At 37.9% G+C, this 18427-nt stretch overlaps 1 protein-coding gene and 1 long non-coding RNA gene across 17 annotated transcripts in view; both read left to right on the plus strand.

Annotated features, from left to right (window-relative positions):
- The window catches only part of LOC114305801 (signal peptide peptidase-like 3), a 101042-nt gene that overhangs the window by 30315 nt on the left and 52300 nt on the right, over positions 1-18427 (plus strand). For 2 of the 16 annotated variants that reach the window (XR_014335439.1, XR_014335436.1), the window contains 2 exons: positions 8689-8756; positions 10789-10853. The exons of 10 other annotated variants lie outside the window; for them this stretch is intronic. Coding sequence is in view for 3 of the 6 variants with exons in the window: in XM_028250926.2 (XP_028106727.2) it covers positions 1341-1343; positions 1643-1793; positions 2203-2311; positions 8689-8756; positions 10789-10872; positions 11003-11061 (474 nt within the window). In the remaining 3 variants the exon portion in view is untranslated. Of the gene's footprint in view, positions 1-485; positions 767-1222; positions 1344-1642; positions 1794-2202; positions 2312-8688; positions 8757-10788; positions 10873-11002; positions 11516-18427 lie in introns of those variants that run through there. 4 more of the 16 variants (XM_028250926.2, XM_028250927.2, XM_082878073.1 and 1 more) reach the window with 4 other exon arrangements.
- On the plus strand, positions 14810-18312 carry LOC145794677 (uncharacterized). The gene is made up of 2 exons (XR_014334607.1): positions 14810-16653; positions 16744-18312. It is a non-coding gene; the product is annotated as an uncharacterized LOC145794677 (long non-coding RNA).

An 18427-nucleotide genomic window follows, 5' to 3' on the forward strand; every position in this document is an offset into this window, starting at 1 on the left:
ATTTTCAGCGACCAACTAATATTTTAGTCGCTGTATAGTTACTTTGGGCTATTAAAATTATTTAGTTGCCGAATGACAAACAAAAATTTACTTTTTATATTTAGCGACCAAACGTTTGGTACCTAAAAACTTATTTCAGCGACCAACTAATATTTTAGTTGTTGTATAGTTACTTTTGGCTACTAAAATTATTTAGTCATCGAATGAAAAATAAAAATTTACTTTTTATATTTGGCGACCAAATTTTTAATAGCTAAAAACTTATTTTCAGCGACCAACTAATATTTTAGTCACTGTATAATTATTTTTGACTACTAAAATTATTTAGCTGCCAAATGAAAAATAAAAATTTATTTTTTAATCGTCAGTGACTACAAAAAATTTTAGTCTCCAAAGATGTAAAATATTTGGAGGGATTTAAAAAAATAATTAACCACCAAAATATTTAGTGGCGAATTGTGTAAAATGATATATAAATTTTGTTTCCAAACCAAACCCTAAACAAAAAACAGCACCTCTCTCTCTCTCTCTCTCTCTCTCTCTCTATTTTCAAGGTCTCTCACCATCTCCCTCTTCGTCTCCGTTTCCGCTGCTCCTCTCCCCTCCCTCTCCCACCGTTTGTCCTCCTTGCGTCCGTCGGCAGCTGGATCGCCACTATTTTCTCTCACTTCGGTTGAACTGCCCATCGCTCTCCGTCGGTACACTGTCTCATCGCCACCGTTGCTCACTGTCGCCCACCGTCTCAAGCCCATTGATTTTGATTTAGGTATTTCTCTCTCTCTCTCCCTTTCTTCCTCTATTTTCCCATTTTTGATTTAGGTATTTCGTCCTCCATTTTGATTTAGGTATTTCTTCCTGTTACATCTTTTGCCTTCCAACTGTTTGATGCAATGCCCGAATCAAAAAATTATCTCTGTCTCTGCTCGTCTTCTTCTTCTACTTCTTCTGTTGTATTCTGAAGTCATAATAGTGAAAATGCAGTGTACTGGGCAAATCGTGCAATTGCTCAATATCTAACTATTTTCTGTTCTCGTGTTTGGACTTGTCAAAAATGATTTTGCCTTGTGCATGATTATGTGGCAATGTGAGATCATACATCTGAATGGGATCTTAGATAGGACATGTAGATTTTTTGTTCTTCTTCTTCACCATCATGAATTATCAAAATTATTAAAATGACTAGGAGTAATAAGTAATAATGCAAGGAATGCAATGTTTGCAGGTGATTGTTGCATTTGATGGGATTCCTTTGGACTCAAAATAGGCTGGAAACACTTGGTGTAACGGAAAAAGAAAAGGAAACATTAAATTTCTTCTTATTATAGCAAGAGACCTTTTCTATGGTGATGTGATGTTTTCAAGAATAATTGTCCTTATTCAAAACCCTTAATTCTGTCTGCATGCTGCCACAGTTAATGAAAAACCTTTCTTTTAATCCAACCAATAGCCACCTTGCAATTTGAAACTAAAACAAACCTTAGTATCCTCCCTATCTTTTTGTCACTTGTTTTTTCTGCTCTTTGAAAAATGGACACTTTATGTATTTGCTAATGTCTATCTTTTGTCTTTTTGAAATAAATATATGCAAGTACTCGTAAATTCCTTTGCAGTGTACTAATGGATATTTCACTCATTAACCTAGGTCAAGAAAATCTGTCCAAATGAGCCTGATGCTACTAAGAAATTGAAGGAATGCGAGAAAGCTGTAATGAAGCTCAAATTTGAAGAAGCAATTGTTGTACCTGAGTCTGAAAGGCGTTCAATAGTTGATTCTATTGATTTCCATTCTATAGGTATTGTTTGTTTTGTGATTTTTTCTATAAACTTTTTTTAAAAAAAATATTTAAACCTTGTATTTTGTTTACTTTCTTTGTACATTTTGTGCACAACATGGGCATTGAGTTTTTCCTTTTTCCCCCTTCAAAATCAGCAAAGCTAGAACTCCAGTAAACCAGGTAAAACAGATTTGTGTTGTTGGGCTAAACTTGTCATTGGAAAAAGTTACATAATGTCAAAAAAAGGGAAACACCAATTGCTGTTCTCCCTCTATAGATTAGTATAGATAAACTTTTGTTGCTGATTAGAAAAGCCGCCTTTATTTTAGGAAAAATGAAAAAGAAAAGGAAAGGAGAAAATAAAACACGATAATATAAATAGTTATTTTTATTGCCTAGAAATTAATTATGTTCTTTTTAACTATAGAGGTGGAGCCACAGTATAATGGTGCAAGAATAGGGGGAGATGTTGTAACTTTAAATTGTGTCAAGAAAATGATGGATGACTTCAGGAATCAGAAGTTTTTACACAAATGGTATGTATAAAGTTCAACAATAATGGTGTTATTGTTCTGATTATTGACTTATTACTGTGATTTATCAAAAATTAAAAAAAAAAAAATTTATCGACTTGTTCTTGCTTTGTTGTTTTCTATCTAAATATTTGTGTTCATGTTATAGATATGCCTTCCAGATTGTCTTACAAACAAGAGAAATGCCGTGCACATTGCCGTCTCTTGTTGATATAAATATTCCAGATGGAAAGCATTTCACTGTTTGTGGTGATGTACATGGTCAAGTAATTATTTTACTCTAATGTCCTTATTGTATTAGATCAAGTGCAAAATATAGCTCTAATGTCCTTATTGTATTAGATCAAGTGCAAAATATAGCTTTTCAATGTAACTTTTGTTAGCTCTTGAACCATATAATAACTATTTTAGGTCCTCATTTATGGTTTCATTATAATTTTTCTTTGTTGTGGCTGTGTAATAGCATTTTGCCATTTAGTTTGTGGCATTGAAGATATGCTCTTATGATAGCAAGTTAAACATGTACATTGACAATCAAAATTATTTTAGACGGATGAAACCAAAGGTACATGTCTTTCATGGACATGTGAGGGCAAATTGGCTTGTTGATGCAGAACATGCACCGGGTGGGAAAGTGAGAACTTTTGGAATTTCATATAGGGCTTACTTGAGTCCTTGGGTAATAAAGTGTTAGGTTGATTCAAGTACTGTTTTGCTGTCATTTTAGGTTGACTCTGGTCATGTTTTATATCTTAGTTGTCAAAGGTTTAATGGTAATTTCTAGATTTATCGGACATAGGTGGTAGCAGTGGTATATGGTTCTTATTTTAGGTTTAATGGTAATTGATCACGTGAATTGAGTATATTAAAGTAGTTTTAATTTTGTTCTCAATTAAAAAAAAAATAGTTTTAATTTAAAGATGGAGTTTTATTTTAACAACCTGATAATTGGAGGTCTTACACCCAATATTAATTAGGATTCTCAATTTATTTTAATTTTTTTTTTACTTGTAGATGGGAAAATTGAGTAGAGTACTCTCTTCTTTTAAATTTTATTTTAAGGACGTGTCTAAGATGAAATCATAAGGTCAATTTTTGATATAATTTTAAAAAAGAAAATGCTCGATTCCCCAAATCTTTTCCACCACACTCCCGTAATGATGTGGCAAACAATACTGACTAATCAATTTTCTTCTGACTCTTTTCTCTCCTTTCAAAATTATTTTCCATATCATTGGAGTGGAGTTTGGAAGGGAAAAAATTGAGAAGATAGAGTATTAAATTACATTAACAATGTCTACATAATGTGGTTCACAATAATTTTATGATATTATTTTCATTATCAATGTCTCCATAATGTGGTTCACAATAGTTTTTTTAAGTTTGAATTCTTCAAAGTCGTATTCTGTCTTTCACTTATATTTCTTAACACTGAACTACCCCATAGGAATGCTGCCATTAACTTCTCAATTTCCTTAGCTACCCCTTTAGGCAGTTCGAAGATGGAAATATAATAACTAGGAAGACTATCCAGAATAGATTTTACCAATGTTAACCTACCAGCAAAAGACAATAAGTTCCTGTTCCATAATGCTAACTTGGCCTTAACCTTATCCACCATAGGCTACCAAGTCTGCTTTCTTTTAGGATTAGCACTAAGTGGTAAATCCAAAAACTTGAGAGGTAATTTCTGGTTCAAGGAACGCAATTTTAAAGCAAAAGCTTGTACTAAATCATCACTAATCCCTACTCCACACACCACACTTTTGTGAAAATTTATCTTAAGGCCTAACATAAGCTCAAAGCTTCTAAGAATTCATTTGACATTCACAATCTCATCCCACTCTGCTTCACAGAAATTTGATTTGAAAAAGCCTCCTAAAAATTTTTATTTTTATTTTTTTGGGGGGGGGGGGGGGGGGAGAAATTGTTCAATTTAACTAAAAAAATACATACTAGAATGATAAGAATCTAACTATAGAGTATGCGGTTAGGGGTTGAAGCAAATAACTTCAGAGAGAACCTACCCAAAAAAATAACTTCAGAGTCAAGGTAAATAGACAATGGTCACTTTCATCCATCCATGCATGGCATCATAACTACCTACCACTCTCTCTCTCTCTCTCTCCTACCACACACACTCTCTCTCAGCAACCTGGCAGTTTAATCCACCATATCCTTCTCCAGCCCCAGTGATGGGGCCCACCACCACACAGTTACGGATACCCGCCACCTCCATCAGGTTACGAATACCTGCCACCGGGTCACGGGTACTTATTGTCGGGTTACGGGTACCCACCTCCTCAACCTGGATACGTGATGCAAGTTCAACAACAGCCTGAGCTTCCAAAAAAGAATAAGTTGGGGTGGTTTGAAAAATTTTTGGGCAGACTCTGTGCTGTGGTGGTGATTGATGTTGTGATCAATAATAACACGCAATTCCCAGATGACTGCCGTAGACACAGTTGGCCCACCTGGAACATACCCATAAGTTTCAAGGTAGAGGAGGAGACCACGGCGAATCAGATCCTCGTGGTTGACCTGCGCTGCTGCGCTTCAACCGGCAGCGGCGGCGATAAAGACATCGGAGAAGTGCTTGTGCAGGTTAAAGACCTGATGGGCTCGATCGAGGATAATAGTCTAACCTATCAAATTCGAACCCCGTTCGGAAATCCAAAAGCTAAGCTAAATTTCATGTACAAGTGGGCATATGAGAAAGTGTCGCCGCTTGCTATGGCGGGGGTGACTGGCTTCACCACGCCATATGAGGCGGCGGCAGCAACCTGGCAGTTTAATCCACCATATCCTTCTCCAGCCCCAGTGATGGGCCCACCACCACAGGGTTTCGGATACCTGACACCTCCATCAGGTTACAGATACCTGCCACCGGGTCACGGGTACCTGCTGCCAGGTTACGGGTATCCACCTCCTCAACCTGGATACGTGGTGCAAGTTCAACAATGGCCTGAGCTTCCAAAAAAGAATAAGTGGGGGTGGTTTGGAAAATTTCTGGGCAGAGTGCTGCGGTGGTGATTGATGATGTGATCAATAATAACACGCAATTCCTAAACGACAGTGGTTTTCATTGAATGTTCACTAAGAAACACGTTCAGTGGGGCGATATCAACTCCTAAGGACGGTGTTTTCACACGCCTATGCGGATAAATATGGTTTTAGTTTGATTATATTTATATATTTTAGTAGTAGCATGTTAAAGCTTTGATTCCAAAAATTATGACAGAAGAAGAACCCAAGCAAGAAATTGTTTCTCTTAGCAGCTTTACATTCACACTATCTGATTCACTATTGACTCCCATATAAGAAAATCCTAAACGAACAACTTGAAGTAAAGCATGCAATGAAAACCTTAAGTAAGATTTTACATAAACAAACAGTCTTAGTCATAACCATAGTATGCCAAGCAATGCATCTATAGAGCCAGCAAGGTATAGTTAACTTTAAAAATCAAATCAAATCAAATCAATTTACCATACCAGTGCAGCAACAGCAGCAGCAGCAAATAAACAAATTTTGTTTATAAAGAAAAGTATCAATGAATTAATAAAGATGATGGGAGTGTGTGTGTGTGTGTGTGTGTGTGTGAGAGAGAGAGAGAGAGAGAGAGAGAGAGAGAGAGAAAACTAATGTGTTATCAACTGAAGTGAAGTGATAATTAAAATAAATTTAGACTACACAAGTATATATATGCACAACAAGACATTCCATTTTGAGACATTTCAGTTGATCACATTAATACAAAACATATAAGGCAAGTGAATTAGAGTATGAGTCCAGTCATTAACAAAAACCATAAAGCCTTAAAACACACGTAATTCAAAATCACCATGGTCCAAAATACCCATAAAAGTCAAATTTATTATCAGCAACAGCTCACCAAAGAGACTCAAAACCCGATATCATCTGGGAACTGCGTGTTATTATTGATCTCATCATCAATCACCACCGCAGCACTCTGCCCAAAAATTTTCTAAACCACCCCCACTTATTCTTTTTTGGAAGCTCAGGCCGTTGTTGAACTTGCACCACGTATCCAGGTTGAGGAGGTGGGTACCCGTGACCTGGTGGCAGGTATCCGTAACCTGATGGAGGTGTCGTGTATACGAAACCCTATGGTGGTGGGCCCATCACTGGGGCTGGAGAAGGATATGGTGGATTAAACTGCCAGGTTGCTGCCGCCGCCTCATATGGCGTGGTGAAGCCAGTCACCCCCGCCATAGCAAGCGGCGACACTTTCTCATATGCCCACTTGTACATGAAAGTTAGCTTAGCTTTTGGATTTCCGAACGGGGTTCGAATTTGATAGGTCAGACTATTATCCTCGATCGAGCCCATCGGGTCTTTAACCTGCACAAGCACTTCTCCGATGTCTTTATCGCCGTCGCTGCTGGTTGGAGCGCAGCAGCGTAGGTCAACCACGAGGATCTGGTTCGCCGCGGTCTCCTCCTCTACCTTGAAACTTATGGGTATGTTCCAGGTGGGCCGACTGTGTCTACGACAGTCATCTTCTTGCCACCACCAGAGATCGACACTGTAGCGATCCCGATTTTGACTCAGTTAACTTCGGGGGTCGATCTACCCTGTCAACTCACCGAAAGCAAAAATGCAAAATACATTCGAAATTGCTTACGGAAAAGTGTATTTCACGCTCGAGTGACCTTGTTATATCAGTCCGTAAATTAGGGTTTCAGATCACTTTTTGCAGCCCCCTCTCTCTCTAAAACTCTCCAAATTTCTAGGTCTAGAGCTTCTCTCTCTAGAAGTCATCTTCTCTCTTTGATTTCTCCAAATCCATTGGGATTTAAGCCTAAGTTCTTCACCAAAGTTGGTTATCACCTCGGGAGCTTCATTGTGTGCGGTAAAACCTAACCAACCTCCCAATATCCCCTTGCTTTTCTACCCATTTAATATCTAAAATTCTTATGCGATTGTTTCCTATGGAAATTCACAAGTCTTTGGAAAACTTGTGTATTCTAGTTCCCTTTGTTTCACCATGTGGCCCTCAATTTCTGTCTTCAACTAATTTCTTTCATGAGAGCTATTCTGCTGCAACTTATTTCATGAGAATTGGCCTGGATCCACTTTGGCTTCTTCACTTTGCATCACATCTTTTTCAAGTTAGCCTCACTCACCCTCTTTAGCATCCAAACCTTTGATAATACCAAGGACCCCTCCAACAAATGTCTTTCAGGATGTTGGATTTGGGGAGGAATTTATGGAGGGAAAAGAAAAGTTGAGAGAAATGAGAATCAAATATAAGATGATTTTTTGTAACTTTTCCCTTCCCTTTTCCTTCCCTTCCATAAATCCCTCTCCAAATCCTGGATCCAAACACAGCCTCATGGGAGTTATTCTGCTGAGCCATTCTATCTCCATTTTGTTTCTTTCATGAGAATTAGTCGGCCTAGCTCCACTTTGGCGTCTTCCCTTTGCATCACCTCTTCTTTAGGTCAACCTCCCTCACCCTTTTTAGTATCCAAGCCTTTGATAATACCAAGCACCCTAGCACTTTGAAAAACCAAACTACCACATTACACTTCATTCCATCATTTTCTGCGTTTTTTTTTTCCAGGCAAGTAAATTTGAATGAAAGAAAAGAAAATTACATATTCACAAGGGGTAATTTTCCATTTTTTATTTTTTTTTATCTTGGATAAATGAAGTTTATCATGTATTGTCTCTACGATGTGAACTGTTTGTAATGCACAGACTTATAGCACCAGTGGTTTCAGTTAACCATCAAGAAGCCTCAAAAGCTGTGGGCTAGAAATCCCCGATAATACTTTATGATGGGTGCTCTAAATCTCGAATCATTGCACTTGGCTAAGGAATAGTATCATATCACTATAACCACTGTCTGTCTATGCCACGACTTATGTCTAGAATCAAAGGAAATGTACATGAGCTTGTGATTTTTTCTCTTCATTATTTTAGAGATTGGCCATGCTTTTTAAATGTTGTATGCTTGTTTTACAATATTAATGGTCAGATCTAAACTTCATCCTTTTCTGATGTGTGATATTTAGCTCTTGTTAAAGAAGACAAAAGGCCCAAGGGAAACATTAAATTACTGATGCATGGTTGACTTTGGGGGGAATTATACCTAATAAGTGTAATCAGATCTTTGGATGATGAGCTGCTCTAACTTAGGAAGTGCCAAATAGCAAATGTTTTAAGAGATCCTTTCGATTGGCTTTCAATTCCTTCAGGATCTTTTGCTAGATGAAAATATGTTGATATTATATAAGACTAGTTTTCTTATTCTAATAAATTTTGAGGTCAAGTTTTTTCTTTTTCTTTTTGTTTTTTTGAAGTTTTCTTTGTTGTGTATAATTCTTGTGGGTTTCCTTTGGTTGTTCCAGGTATGACAAAGCCAAGAAGGGTGTACTAAATGGATATTTCCTTTGGTCAACAATTGGCTATGGATCAGGTGGGTAGTCCTGCATTGGTTTGTGTTTCCTTCACTTAAATGCACTTCTATGATGTTGATTCTTTTGTCCTCCATAAATTTTAAATGAGAATGGAACTTGTGTCAATTGTATATAATGGTCAGGCTTAGGCAAGAAAAAAACCTCTATTGAATGGTATTTGTGGATAGGCATAACCTGTCAAACTAGATGGCACTGCATATGAAGCAGTGTGCTGGTGTGCCTTAGAATGTTAAAAAAATCTGCAAACAGTACACGGCGTAATTCAAATTGGAGACCAATCTGTTTACTTAATGTAAGAATTTGGACAAATATCCTTGCAAGCTTAGTACCTAATGGTCAGCACATTAGTTACATATCAATAAAGAAAAAGAAAAGTCATTACATCTGTTGGTCTATACCGCACTTGGCTATCCATCACAGACGATTTTTCTGTTTTGATACTACTACTCATCCCATCACATCATTTCCTGTCACATTCCGATTGTTATACATTAGTTAGGCAAAAACTAATTAACCTAAGTGTGATTATTAGTTAGAAACTCATTTTTATTTACTTCATTTCCCAAATCATTTCCTTTATCATTTACAAATTATCCAGTTTGCCTCATAAAAGCTGTTTATTTAATCATTTATCAAAATAATACTCCATATTCATTATTGACATATTCATTATTGAAATCGTTAATTGCCAAATTGCCAAAAAGTTGTAATTTAGCTAAAAGGGTTCAATAGCGACTGATGTACTTTGCATTGAAAAACATGACTAACTTGATTTTATTTTATTTTGTTTTATTTTATTTTTTGTAAAAGATTGGTCTATTGATAAAAATACTCCTTTTATCTCATTTTCAAAAATGTCAAGTTTAGCCACTGTCGCCCAATTTTAACTAAATTATTCAGAAATCCACTCTTGCAATGGCACACCCTCACTTAGAATAATATAGAGACATCTCCAAATGAAAGGAAATGACACACATAATTGAAATATAGAAAGTAAATTTCTAACTACATATTACAGACCCAAAATAAATTGACATTAAATACAATTAAAGGCACGCAGGTCAGTAAGTAATGTAATATATTGACATTAAATACATAATTCATGCAATATTCCCAGACATATGAGAATGGACCAGGTCAGTAAGCTCACTATTGTGAGTAGTGAGTGCAACATGAGAATCAGAAGTGGGAGGACCCAACTGGGATGGAGAGACATCATTCGCAACCTGATGCACATAATCAGGCTTACCATACTTTTTTCAACACCAAGGTTTTGTACGTCCAATGGAACCACAATGATCACACTTCCTGTCAACACGGGATGTGGAACCACTATAAGAAACCCCACCATATGAAGTACGCTCACGAGAACTAGTATTGGAGATCCCACCATGTGGATTTTGACCACGAGAGCCATCAGTAGAATCACTGTTACAAGAACTGCCGCGAAAACCACCATGATTAGAACCACAACCACTACTTACTAGAAACCAAGGCAGAACAGGCAAAAGGAAGCAGAACCAGACAAGACAGAGGGGAGTCTGGCCCAATCAGGACCGTAATAGGCTGGAGTAGGCATTAGCAGCTATAGGAAGTGTCTCACTATCAAGAATTTAATCCTTAAAACCCCATAAGCTGGAATCCAACTCGGAAAGCAACAATGCTATCATAGTAGGTATTTAGCCATGTTTATTTCATTGAGCCAGAGATGTCCAAAATCCTTGCTTGAGACTTTTGAAGTTTTAAGTGTCACCAAGCATAATTCAACTCATAGAAGGACCTGGCTTGACATTGAAGTATTCATATACAAACAGAATGAACAGAATGATGTGGCTAATTATGATTCTATCATTCCAAAAAAAGAGACCCATCAGCTGGACTTAAAATTTAAAAAATGCCACTTCCACATCATTCTAGATGAGAATTATGTATGAAAATTATGTTTGTATACCATTTTCCTTTTGGAAATTGTGCATATTGCATGGAATTATATATATTGTCTGAGACTAATGAAGGAATTTCTTACTGCAGGCGTCTTTTTCACTTACCTAGGCTTGTATCTAATGAATGGACATGGTCAACCTGCTCTCCTATACCTTGTTCCATGTACATTAGGTAATAATTGTGCCATTGTCACTTAAAGCTGAGACTGCATATATATAATCTTTATGGATACTTAATGGGAATTTTGTTGGATACTTGGATTACATTTCTCAACTTTTTTACATTCAATTTTGTACCTCAGGGGTTTCTGTCGTCTTGGGTCTGGTTAGAGGTGAGCTGAAAGATCTCTGGAACTATTAACCTTGTACGGAAGCTTGATGAATCAGATTGGTTGCAGCTCTCAAGCCTAGAGGTTAAACGATGCTGATTTACAGAAAATACCATCCATGAGGAAAACAAAAAGGTTTGGCTTTACTTCATATATAGCGGGATTATGATCAGTTCAATGCAGTTCAAGTGGTGCATAAGGTACAGGGCCCTTCAAGTCCTTTTGGGGCTGTTCATCCTTGTAATTAATTCTCATATATGCATTGCCTTTGCATTTAAATATATTGAATTATTCTTTAAATATATTGAAGAATTATTCTTTCATGTATTTAAATATATTTTTCTTCCTCTCTCTGGCTGAGGTGTATGTGAGACGAGCTCAGTCCAGAGCAGAAGTTGGACAGTTGTACGATTCTTATAATTGAATGTTTTAAGTGTAAAGTTCATAGATGACATGATAATATGATGTTTGTTAAATCTTTGCAAATTTACCCCGTTTTTTCCTGGAAAAAAAAAAAAATGAATGGTCAATTCGGAAAATGATACATGCCATTCATTGTTTCAAAGGAAAATGCTTTGAAAAATGTGATATGATCGTGTAACTATCGATCTCTGATTAACTTGATTTTTGGTATGGATGGTTTATTTGATGAACCCTACAAAATGAATAGTTTAGATTATGGAGATGAGCCCACAAAGTGGATCTAGGGAAAACAGCATGGTAGTGGATTGCAAAGAAGCTATTTCTTTTGTTTTTTGTCGTTAATGTTAGGAGGAACAGTAGAAGAAAATCAGCATTGATTAAAATAAATGGCGTTTCATATATATATATATATATATATTTCTGAAAGATTGCTGTGAATATGGTTTTTCCATAAGAAGCAATTAGTTTGTCTTTTATTTTTGTGGGTTTATTTTTGTGTTTGTTGTTTATAGACAGCATGGAAGTATCTGTAGGTTTTGTTTTGTTTTTTTTTTTTCTATCGCAAAATTTGGGTTTGTGTTTCTGCTATATGTTTTTGTGTTTGTGGTTGTTTAAGGTGGGTGATGTTTCTAGGAAAAAGGGATAGGAAAGAAAAAATGCAGTTGAGTTGGATGATGTGACAGATTTGGCGATGTTAAACCTTGTGTTAAATTTGGCCCAAGAATTAGGATTGCTATAATTTAGTACAGGGGATGGCAAAACCACTGGAAAAGGTAAGAGTGCAAATTTAGTATTACAAATTGTAATACTAAAAAATAGTAATACTAAAGTACAGATAGGATTGCTATAACAGATAAGAGTGCAAATTTAGTATTACAATTGTACAACTTTAGTATTACAATTTTGACATTCAATTTAGTACAGATAGGATTGCTATAACAGATAAGAGTGCAAATTTGAGAAGTCTTGCTAAAAAATAGCTTTGGCGTGCCGCTAGAAATGCTTTAAGATGGTAAACATACGTGTAGCTAGGATGTAAGAAAAACCAGTAGAACTAAATTGACCAATCGAAACCAATACAAATTTCAGTTTTCAATCTGTTTTCATAATATACAGTTTGTTTCGGTTTTGAATATTTTTATACCGATGCAAATCAAATCGACCAAATATTATATTTAAATATTTTTATATTTTAATTCTTTGAGCATTATATGATAAGTGACTAAGGAAAATTTATCTATAAATCTCATATTGAGAAATGGTGATCTATTTAGTCTCAATGATTTTCTTATATTTAGTCTCAATGATTTTCTTATGGACTAATTAGTCCCATTGATTTTGAAAAGATAAATTTAATATATTCTTTGAAAATTGGGCTTATGGTTATACCATTATTTCCATTACGTTTCCTTTTCTTTCTTTTTCCTTTTTTTTTTTTTTTTGTCTTTTTTTTTTTTTCTTCTTCTTTTGTGCTAGAAAAGTAATATACACAATATATGAGAATCAAATTTGGGGCGAATTTTGATATGAGAATCTTTTTAATTTGAAATGCCTTGAAATGTGAGATTCTTTAAATATTCTAAAAAGAGTATAAAAATGACTGGAAATGTTGGATTCTTGAAACACCCCTTAGTAAGCCTTGAATAAATGTATAATTTCAAACTGTGGGATTTTGATTTGGAATGACTTGAAATGTAAGATCCTTCAAACATTTCAAAAGGAGTACAAAAACTCCTTAGTAAGTTTTGAGCAAATTTGTAATTTTAAATTGTGGAGTTTGATTTGAAATGTGAGATTCTTCAAACATTTTAAAAGGAGTACAAAAACCCTTTACTAAGCTTTGGACAAATGTGTAATTTCAAACTGTGGGGTTTTGATTTGGAATAGCTTGAAATGTAAATCCTTCAAACATTTCAAAAGGAGTATAAAAACCCTTTGGGCAAATGTGTAATTTCAAACTGTGGAGATTTCGATCATTTATGGGTATAAAATAGTATCCACAAGTGTAAACTGTAGGGTTATACTGTCATTTCCACACAAATAGGACTATTGAGTTCATTAGATTTTTTGGAGGACTTATTAGTTACTAAGATATTAAAATGAGATTTATTGGTACTTCCCCTTAATATAATACACTTTTGTGATTAAAAAAAAAACATTTATATAGCAATTTTTTGATCTTTTCTTCATTTATTTTTAATGTGAAATTTTACAAGATTTTATAAAATCCTTTAAACATTCAAACAAATCCTCTTTTTACATCAAATCATAAAACCAAACCATAGTATATGTTCTGTATCAGTTTCCAACCAAACACACTCTCATTGAAAAAAAAAAACGTATGATGAAACTAATTTTTTGAAAGTGCATAGGAAAGGGTAAGGAAGGATGGATCCTTCTTGTACGCGCACGAAATAATCTTATTGTATAATCCTGTTGATCGAGTTTGTACTCCTCCAAACGTCGTCGCTTTACTTCCTGAAAAAACAAACGTGAGCTAGCCGGCAGGTGTGTGCCGGATACCTCTCCGATGCCTAAGTTAGCAAATGGATAATAGACAAAGAGCTTTGTGTTTTTGAGAGTAGAAATTGTGATACTTGTACATGGGTCTTGTCATGAGCTTTTATAGATTCTACTTGGCACAATCCTAGTAGGACTTCGACTCCCTTTAGTAGAGTCCTCCTAGGAATCACAAAGATAATGTTTATCTTTCTACACCTTCCTCACTGCTTAACCAAGTGAGATGGTTTCACCTCGGTCTGGTAGCAGCACAACCGAGCTAACATTGCCTTGCCGACACCAGTTTTAACCGCGCTCACTCAACTCGGTGCTATCATGGGCATTGCCTAGCTCGGTCCTCCGTCCAATTATACCTCGGTTCAGAGTACCCAGACCAGGCTAATAGCAGCCATCTTTGACCGAGCTAAAATATTGCCGGGCTACCGATTTGCCCAGTCCAGGAACGTCTTGTCAGTTGCTCTGCACGTCGTTCCACCTCTCAAGCACGTCTGAATCATTATTTATTCCTCTAGACACATGGCTTGCTCCCACTAGTCTTAGTACACTTGCCACAGCCGTCTTTGTACCACGAAAATTTGAACAGTCCTGCCCACTCTCGTTCTTATACAAAAACCCATCTTTTGAATCAAACACTCCTACTGTTCATCTTCTCTCCCTTGCCCCCTGAGTCTCCATATTCAAGACCATAGCACCTGCAAAGCTCGTGTTCTAGCTGGTATCCTTGCTGTTTTGGTCTTCGTTCTCTTGTTTTAAATCTGTAAGTTGCTCAACCCCTTTCTTTTTGTTTATTCTGTGAATATATATAGTATAGAAATATATATATATATATATATATTTCAAAACGCATTCCTTTAGTTACACGTAAATGGGTAATGACCACCAAATCCCTAAAAACCACATGCTCAGACCACAAATCAAATTTAGCTAGATTTTCAATCAATCTGGAATGCGAGCCTTTGATCCAAAATAATACCATGACCGAGTTAGGAACCTGTTTGTGATAGGTTTGCACACGACCGAACTAGGAACCCTCGCTCAATAACCGAGCTAAAACCTTAAGCCCACCTTGTGTTACAACCGAACTAAGAACCTTCGTGCTCAATAACCGAGCTAAAACTTGTGTTACGACCGAACTAAGAACGGGTTGCAACCCATTTAGCCGATCTAGGGTTATGTTTATTCTACCCTTTTGCTTAGCCCGGTCCAGTGATCTGGGCATAACAATTTTTATCTCCACTTTGTAGACTTGACTAGGTTGGCCAGACACACCTTTGCACTTTGGTCCCCTCAACGCCATTGCTCAACCGAGCCATCCAACGTCACCTCAATGCCGAGCTAGGCTACCGTGCTAACTTTTATACAAAATTTAGGTTTAATGGAAAAATACCGGTTCCTGGTAAACTCGCCTGGGGCCATTGCCGAATTTTGTAAGGACTACAATATCCCTGATGACGTCACCTCTCTTTAGCCGAACTAGATACAACGCCTGGGAAAAACCGGGCTTCGTTTCGTTCACCGTAATATCAATTGTAGAGGCCGGTCTCCGATTCCCTATACAGCCACTCATATGCGAGTTCCTCAGCCAGACAAGATTATGCCCAACCCAACTCAGCACCAACACCTATAGAATAATAAATGGTATCGCCGAGCTAAACCGCCAGCTCGGCCTCAACCTCGGATTGGCCGAGCTTTTTCACCAATATTCGCTCGGCCAAAATGACGACGGTTGGGTGTACTATTTAAGGGTAAGAAGAGGTTGAGAGAAAATCATAAAAAATACACCAGATAAAGACTTAAACAACGATGATTTTTTCTAGGTTTCGGGCAATTTTGAAGATCAGAAAGCCCAGATACCGGGCTATAATATAAACTGGAATAAAGGGACTGCTGGTAAGAATACCTTGGTTTAATTTTTTGTTTTTTCTTTGCTGTTCCAGGCTATAATTTTACACTGGGCTAACACAAGCGTTTTGCCTTTCTTTTGTGCAGACTTAAACCAGCTTAAATCACATAACCCATACGCTAACCAAGATGCCCTTCGTGCCGCGCTCCAATACCGTCATTGTGGTTGGGCCGAGCTGCTTAACTTCGAATTGACCTACCGGTATAGCGAAAGGAGGAAGACCAGGGTGATTGATTTTCTCGTCGAACCATCACCTGAACTGGACCCAAACTTGCCCCAAATCAACCTTATTCCCCTCACTGAAGAACAAGAAATGGCCAAGCGTCGTGCTGTTCGCGTCCTAATCACCGAACAAACCACACTCCAACTGCCGAGGTTAAAACCGAGGCACCATAGGCCGGTCAGACACACGAGTCTGTGGTGGCCCTCCCCACAACTCGAGCTTCGTCATCTCAGCCAAACAAGCAGCCACGTACACAACGCCTGAGGGATAAGGATGACACCGGGCCATCTGAAACCGAGCTTCAAGAAACAACTCACTCCCAAGGTCGCGACAGACCTAGCCCTTCAAATCCTCCCACACTGTTGGTGTGGGCACCATCTGTCACCTTTAGGGGTCGTGCAATAACGACCTCTAACTCTGTTAGTGCCGAGAAGGATCATCTTTTGGCCTTCAATTTGGTGAAGAGCGTCTGCCTGCCTGCCTGCTGACATGGAGCGGCATGAGGGCCTGACCGAGCTGAAGGCCATTCGTTCGGCATCTAAGTTGATGATATTGGTAAGTCCCAAAATCCCTATAATTCAACAACTGATACAGAGATGGTCCTAATTCTTTGGTTTTTCTATAACTGTTCTGAATGTTGCGTAGGCCCTATAGAAGAGCCAAGTGGCTCATAAATGAGTACTTGAGTTGCGAAAGACGGTGCGGTCAGCCGTTGCTGACGCAGATGCCAAGGCAACCGAGCTAAAAGAGGCTAAGGCCAAGCTGGCCGAGCTAAAAATCGAAAACGCAAGGCTAGCCGAACTGGTCAGCACGGCAGAGGTTGACAAACAGAAAGCATTGGCTGAGAAGAAAGACCGCTACCTGCGGGAGTTGGCGAAGCTGGATAGGAAGAAGAATGCTGAGCTGGAGGAGGTAAAGAAGAATCTGCAGGACGCAGAGGACCGAGGCTTCAAGGAAAGAGAGGAGACTTATGTCCAATAGTACGAAGCTGCAAAGGATATTTTCTTTAAGTGCGGTTGGAAGGCTGCTACTGAAAAGCTCAGTTATGGACATGACTCTGAGGTTTTCCTGAATCTCCCTCCCCACTTCATACCGGGATATATGGCGGACTATGCTGACGCGGTTCAACAAAAGCTCCTTCAGGAGGGGGAGGAGGATGAGGTCCCTGCTCCACATAATGCTTACAACACTCAGCTCAGCCACCATTCTATCTTTCCTACTACAGTGGACTCCAGCCAAGCCTTGCACGGGGTAGTTGACGAAGCGCCTGTGACCGAGCCTAATTAAGGGGCTGATGCTGTAGCTGACCTACCATTGGGCGAGGTCCGGGTCGATTTAGACGCTGACCTAGACGATTTGTTTGCTTGATTTCTTTTTTCCTTTTCAAGAAATGTAACCGGGCTGCAAGCCCCTTCTCTTGTATTTGCGTAATAATGAAATGAAAGAAGCTTCCTCTTTACATTTGTTTTGCTCGGTTGCTGTGTTTTAATGTTTTTGCACCATGCCAAGCCAGACTAATTTAGCTAGGCCTTACCTAATCCTGCCAACCTTCTTTGGCCGAGATAGTCATCTTCTCGGCTAAGAGCCCGAAAAAATGTTGGTCATACCTGCCAACTTTTTTCAGCTTAGATCCTTATCTCGACTAAAGAAGAGAACTAAATGTTGGTTAATCCCACCAACCTTCTTTAGCCTAGATCCTTATCTCGGCTGAAGAAGAGAACTAAGTGTTGGTCAATCCTGCCAACCTTCTTCAGCCTAGATCCTTATCTCGGCTGAAGAAGAAAAAGTGTTGATCAATCCTGCCAACCTTCTTCAGCCTATATCCTTCTTAGCTGAAGAATAAAAACTGTTTGTCAAACCTGCCAACCTTCCTCAGCCTAGATCCTTATCTCGGCTAAAGAGAGCTAAATATGGGTCAAACCTCCCAACCTTCTTCAACCTAGATCCTTATCTCAGCTGAAAAAGAAAAAGTGTTGGTCAATCCTGCCAACCTTCTTCAGCCTAGATCCTTATCTCAGCTGAAGAGAGCTAAATGTTGATCATACCTGCCAACCTTCTTCAGCCTAGATCCTTGTCTCGGCTGAAGAGAGCTAGTGTTGGTCAAACCTGCCAACCTTTTTTATTGCCCCCTGTTGGCAATGACTATGAACAGTTTTTACAGTAGAAAAAAATGTGCTACAAAAAACTTCTTGCTTTATTTGAAAAAAAGAAAAATTACAAGCATTTTAAGGAGAAGCTAGAAATAAAATAGTTTGAGATTAGCCGTGTTCCATGGCCTGGGCATAGCTTTGCTGTCTATATCTTCCAAGTGATATACCCATTTTCCTGC

The sequence above is a fragment of the Camellia sinensis genome, chromosome 7 (genome assembly GCF_055761805.1).
Source record: "Camellia sinensis isolate YWXY chromosome 7, ASM5576180v1, whole genome shotgun sequence".
Lineage (NCBI taxonomy): Eukaryota > Viridiplantae > Streptophyta > Magnoliopsida > Ericales > Theaceae > Camellia > Camellia sinensis.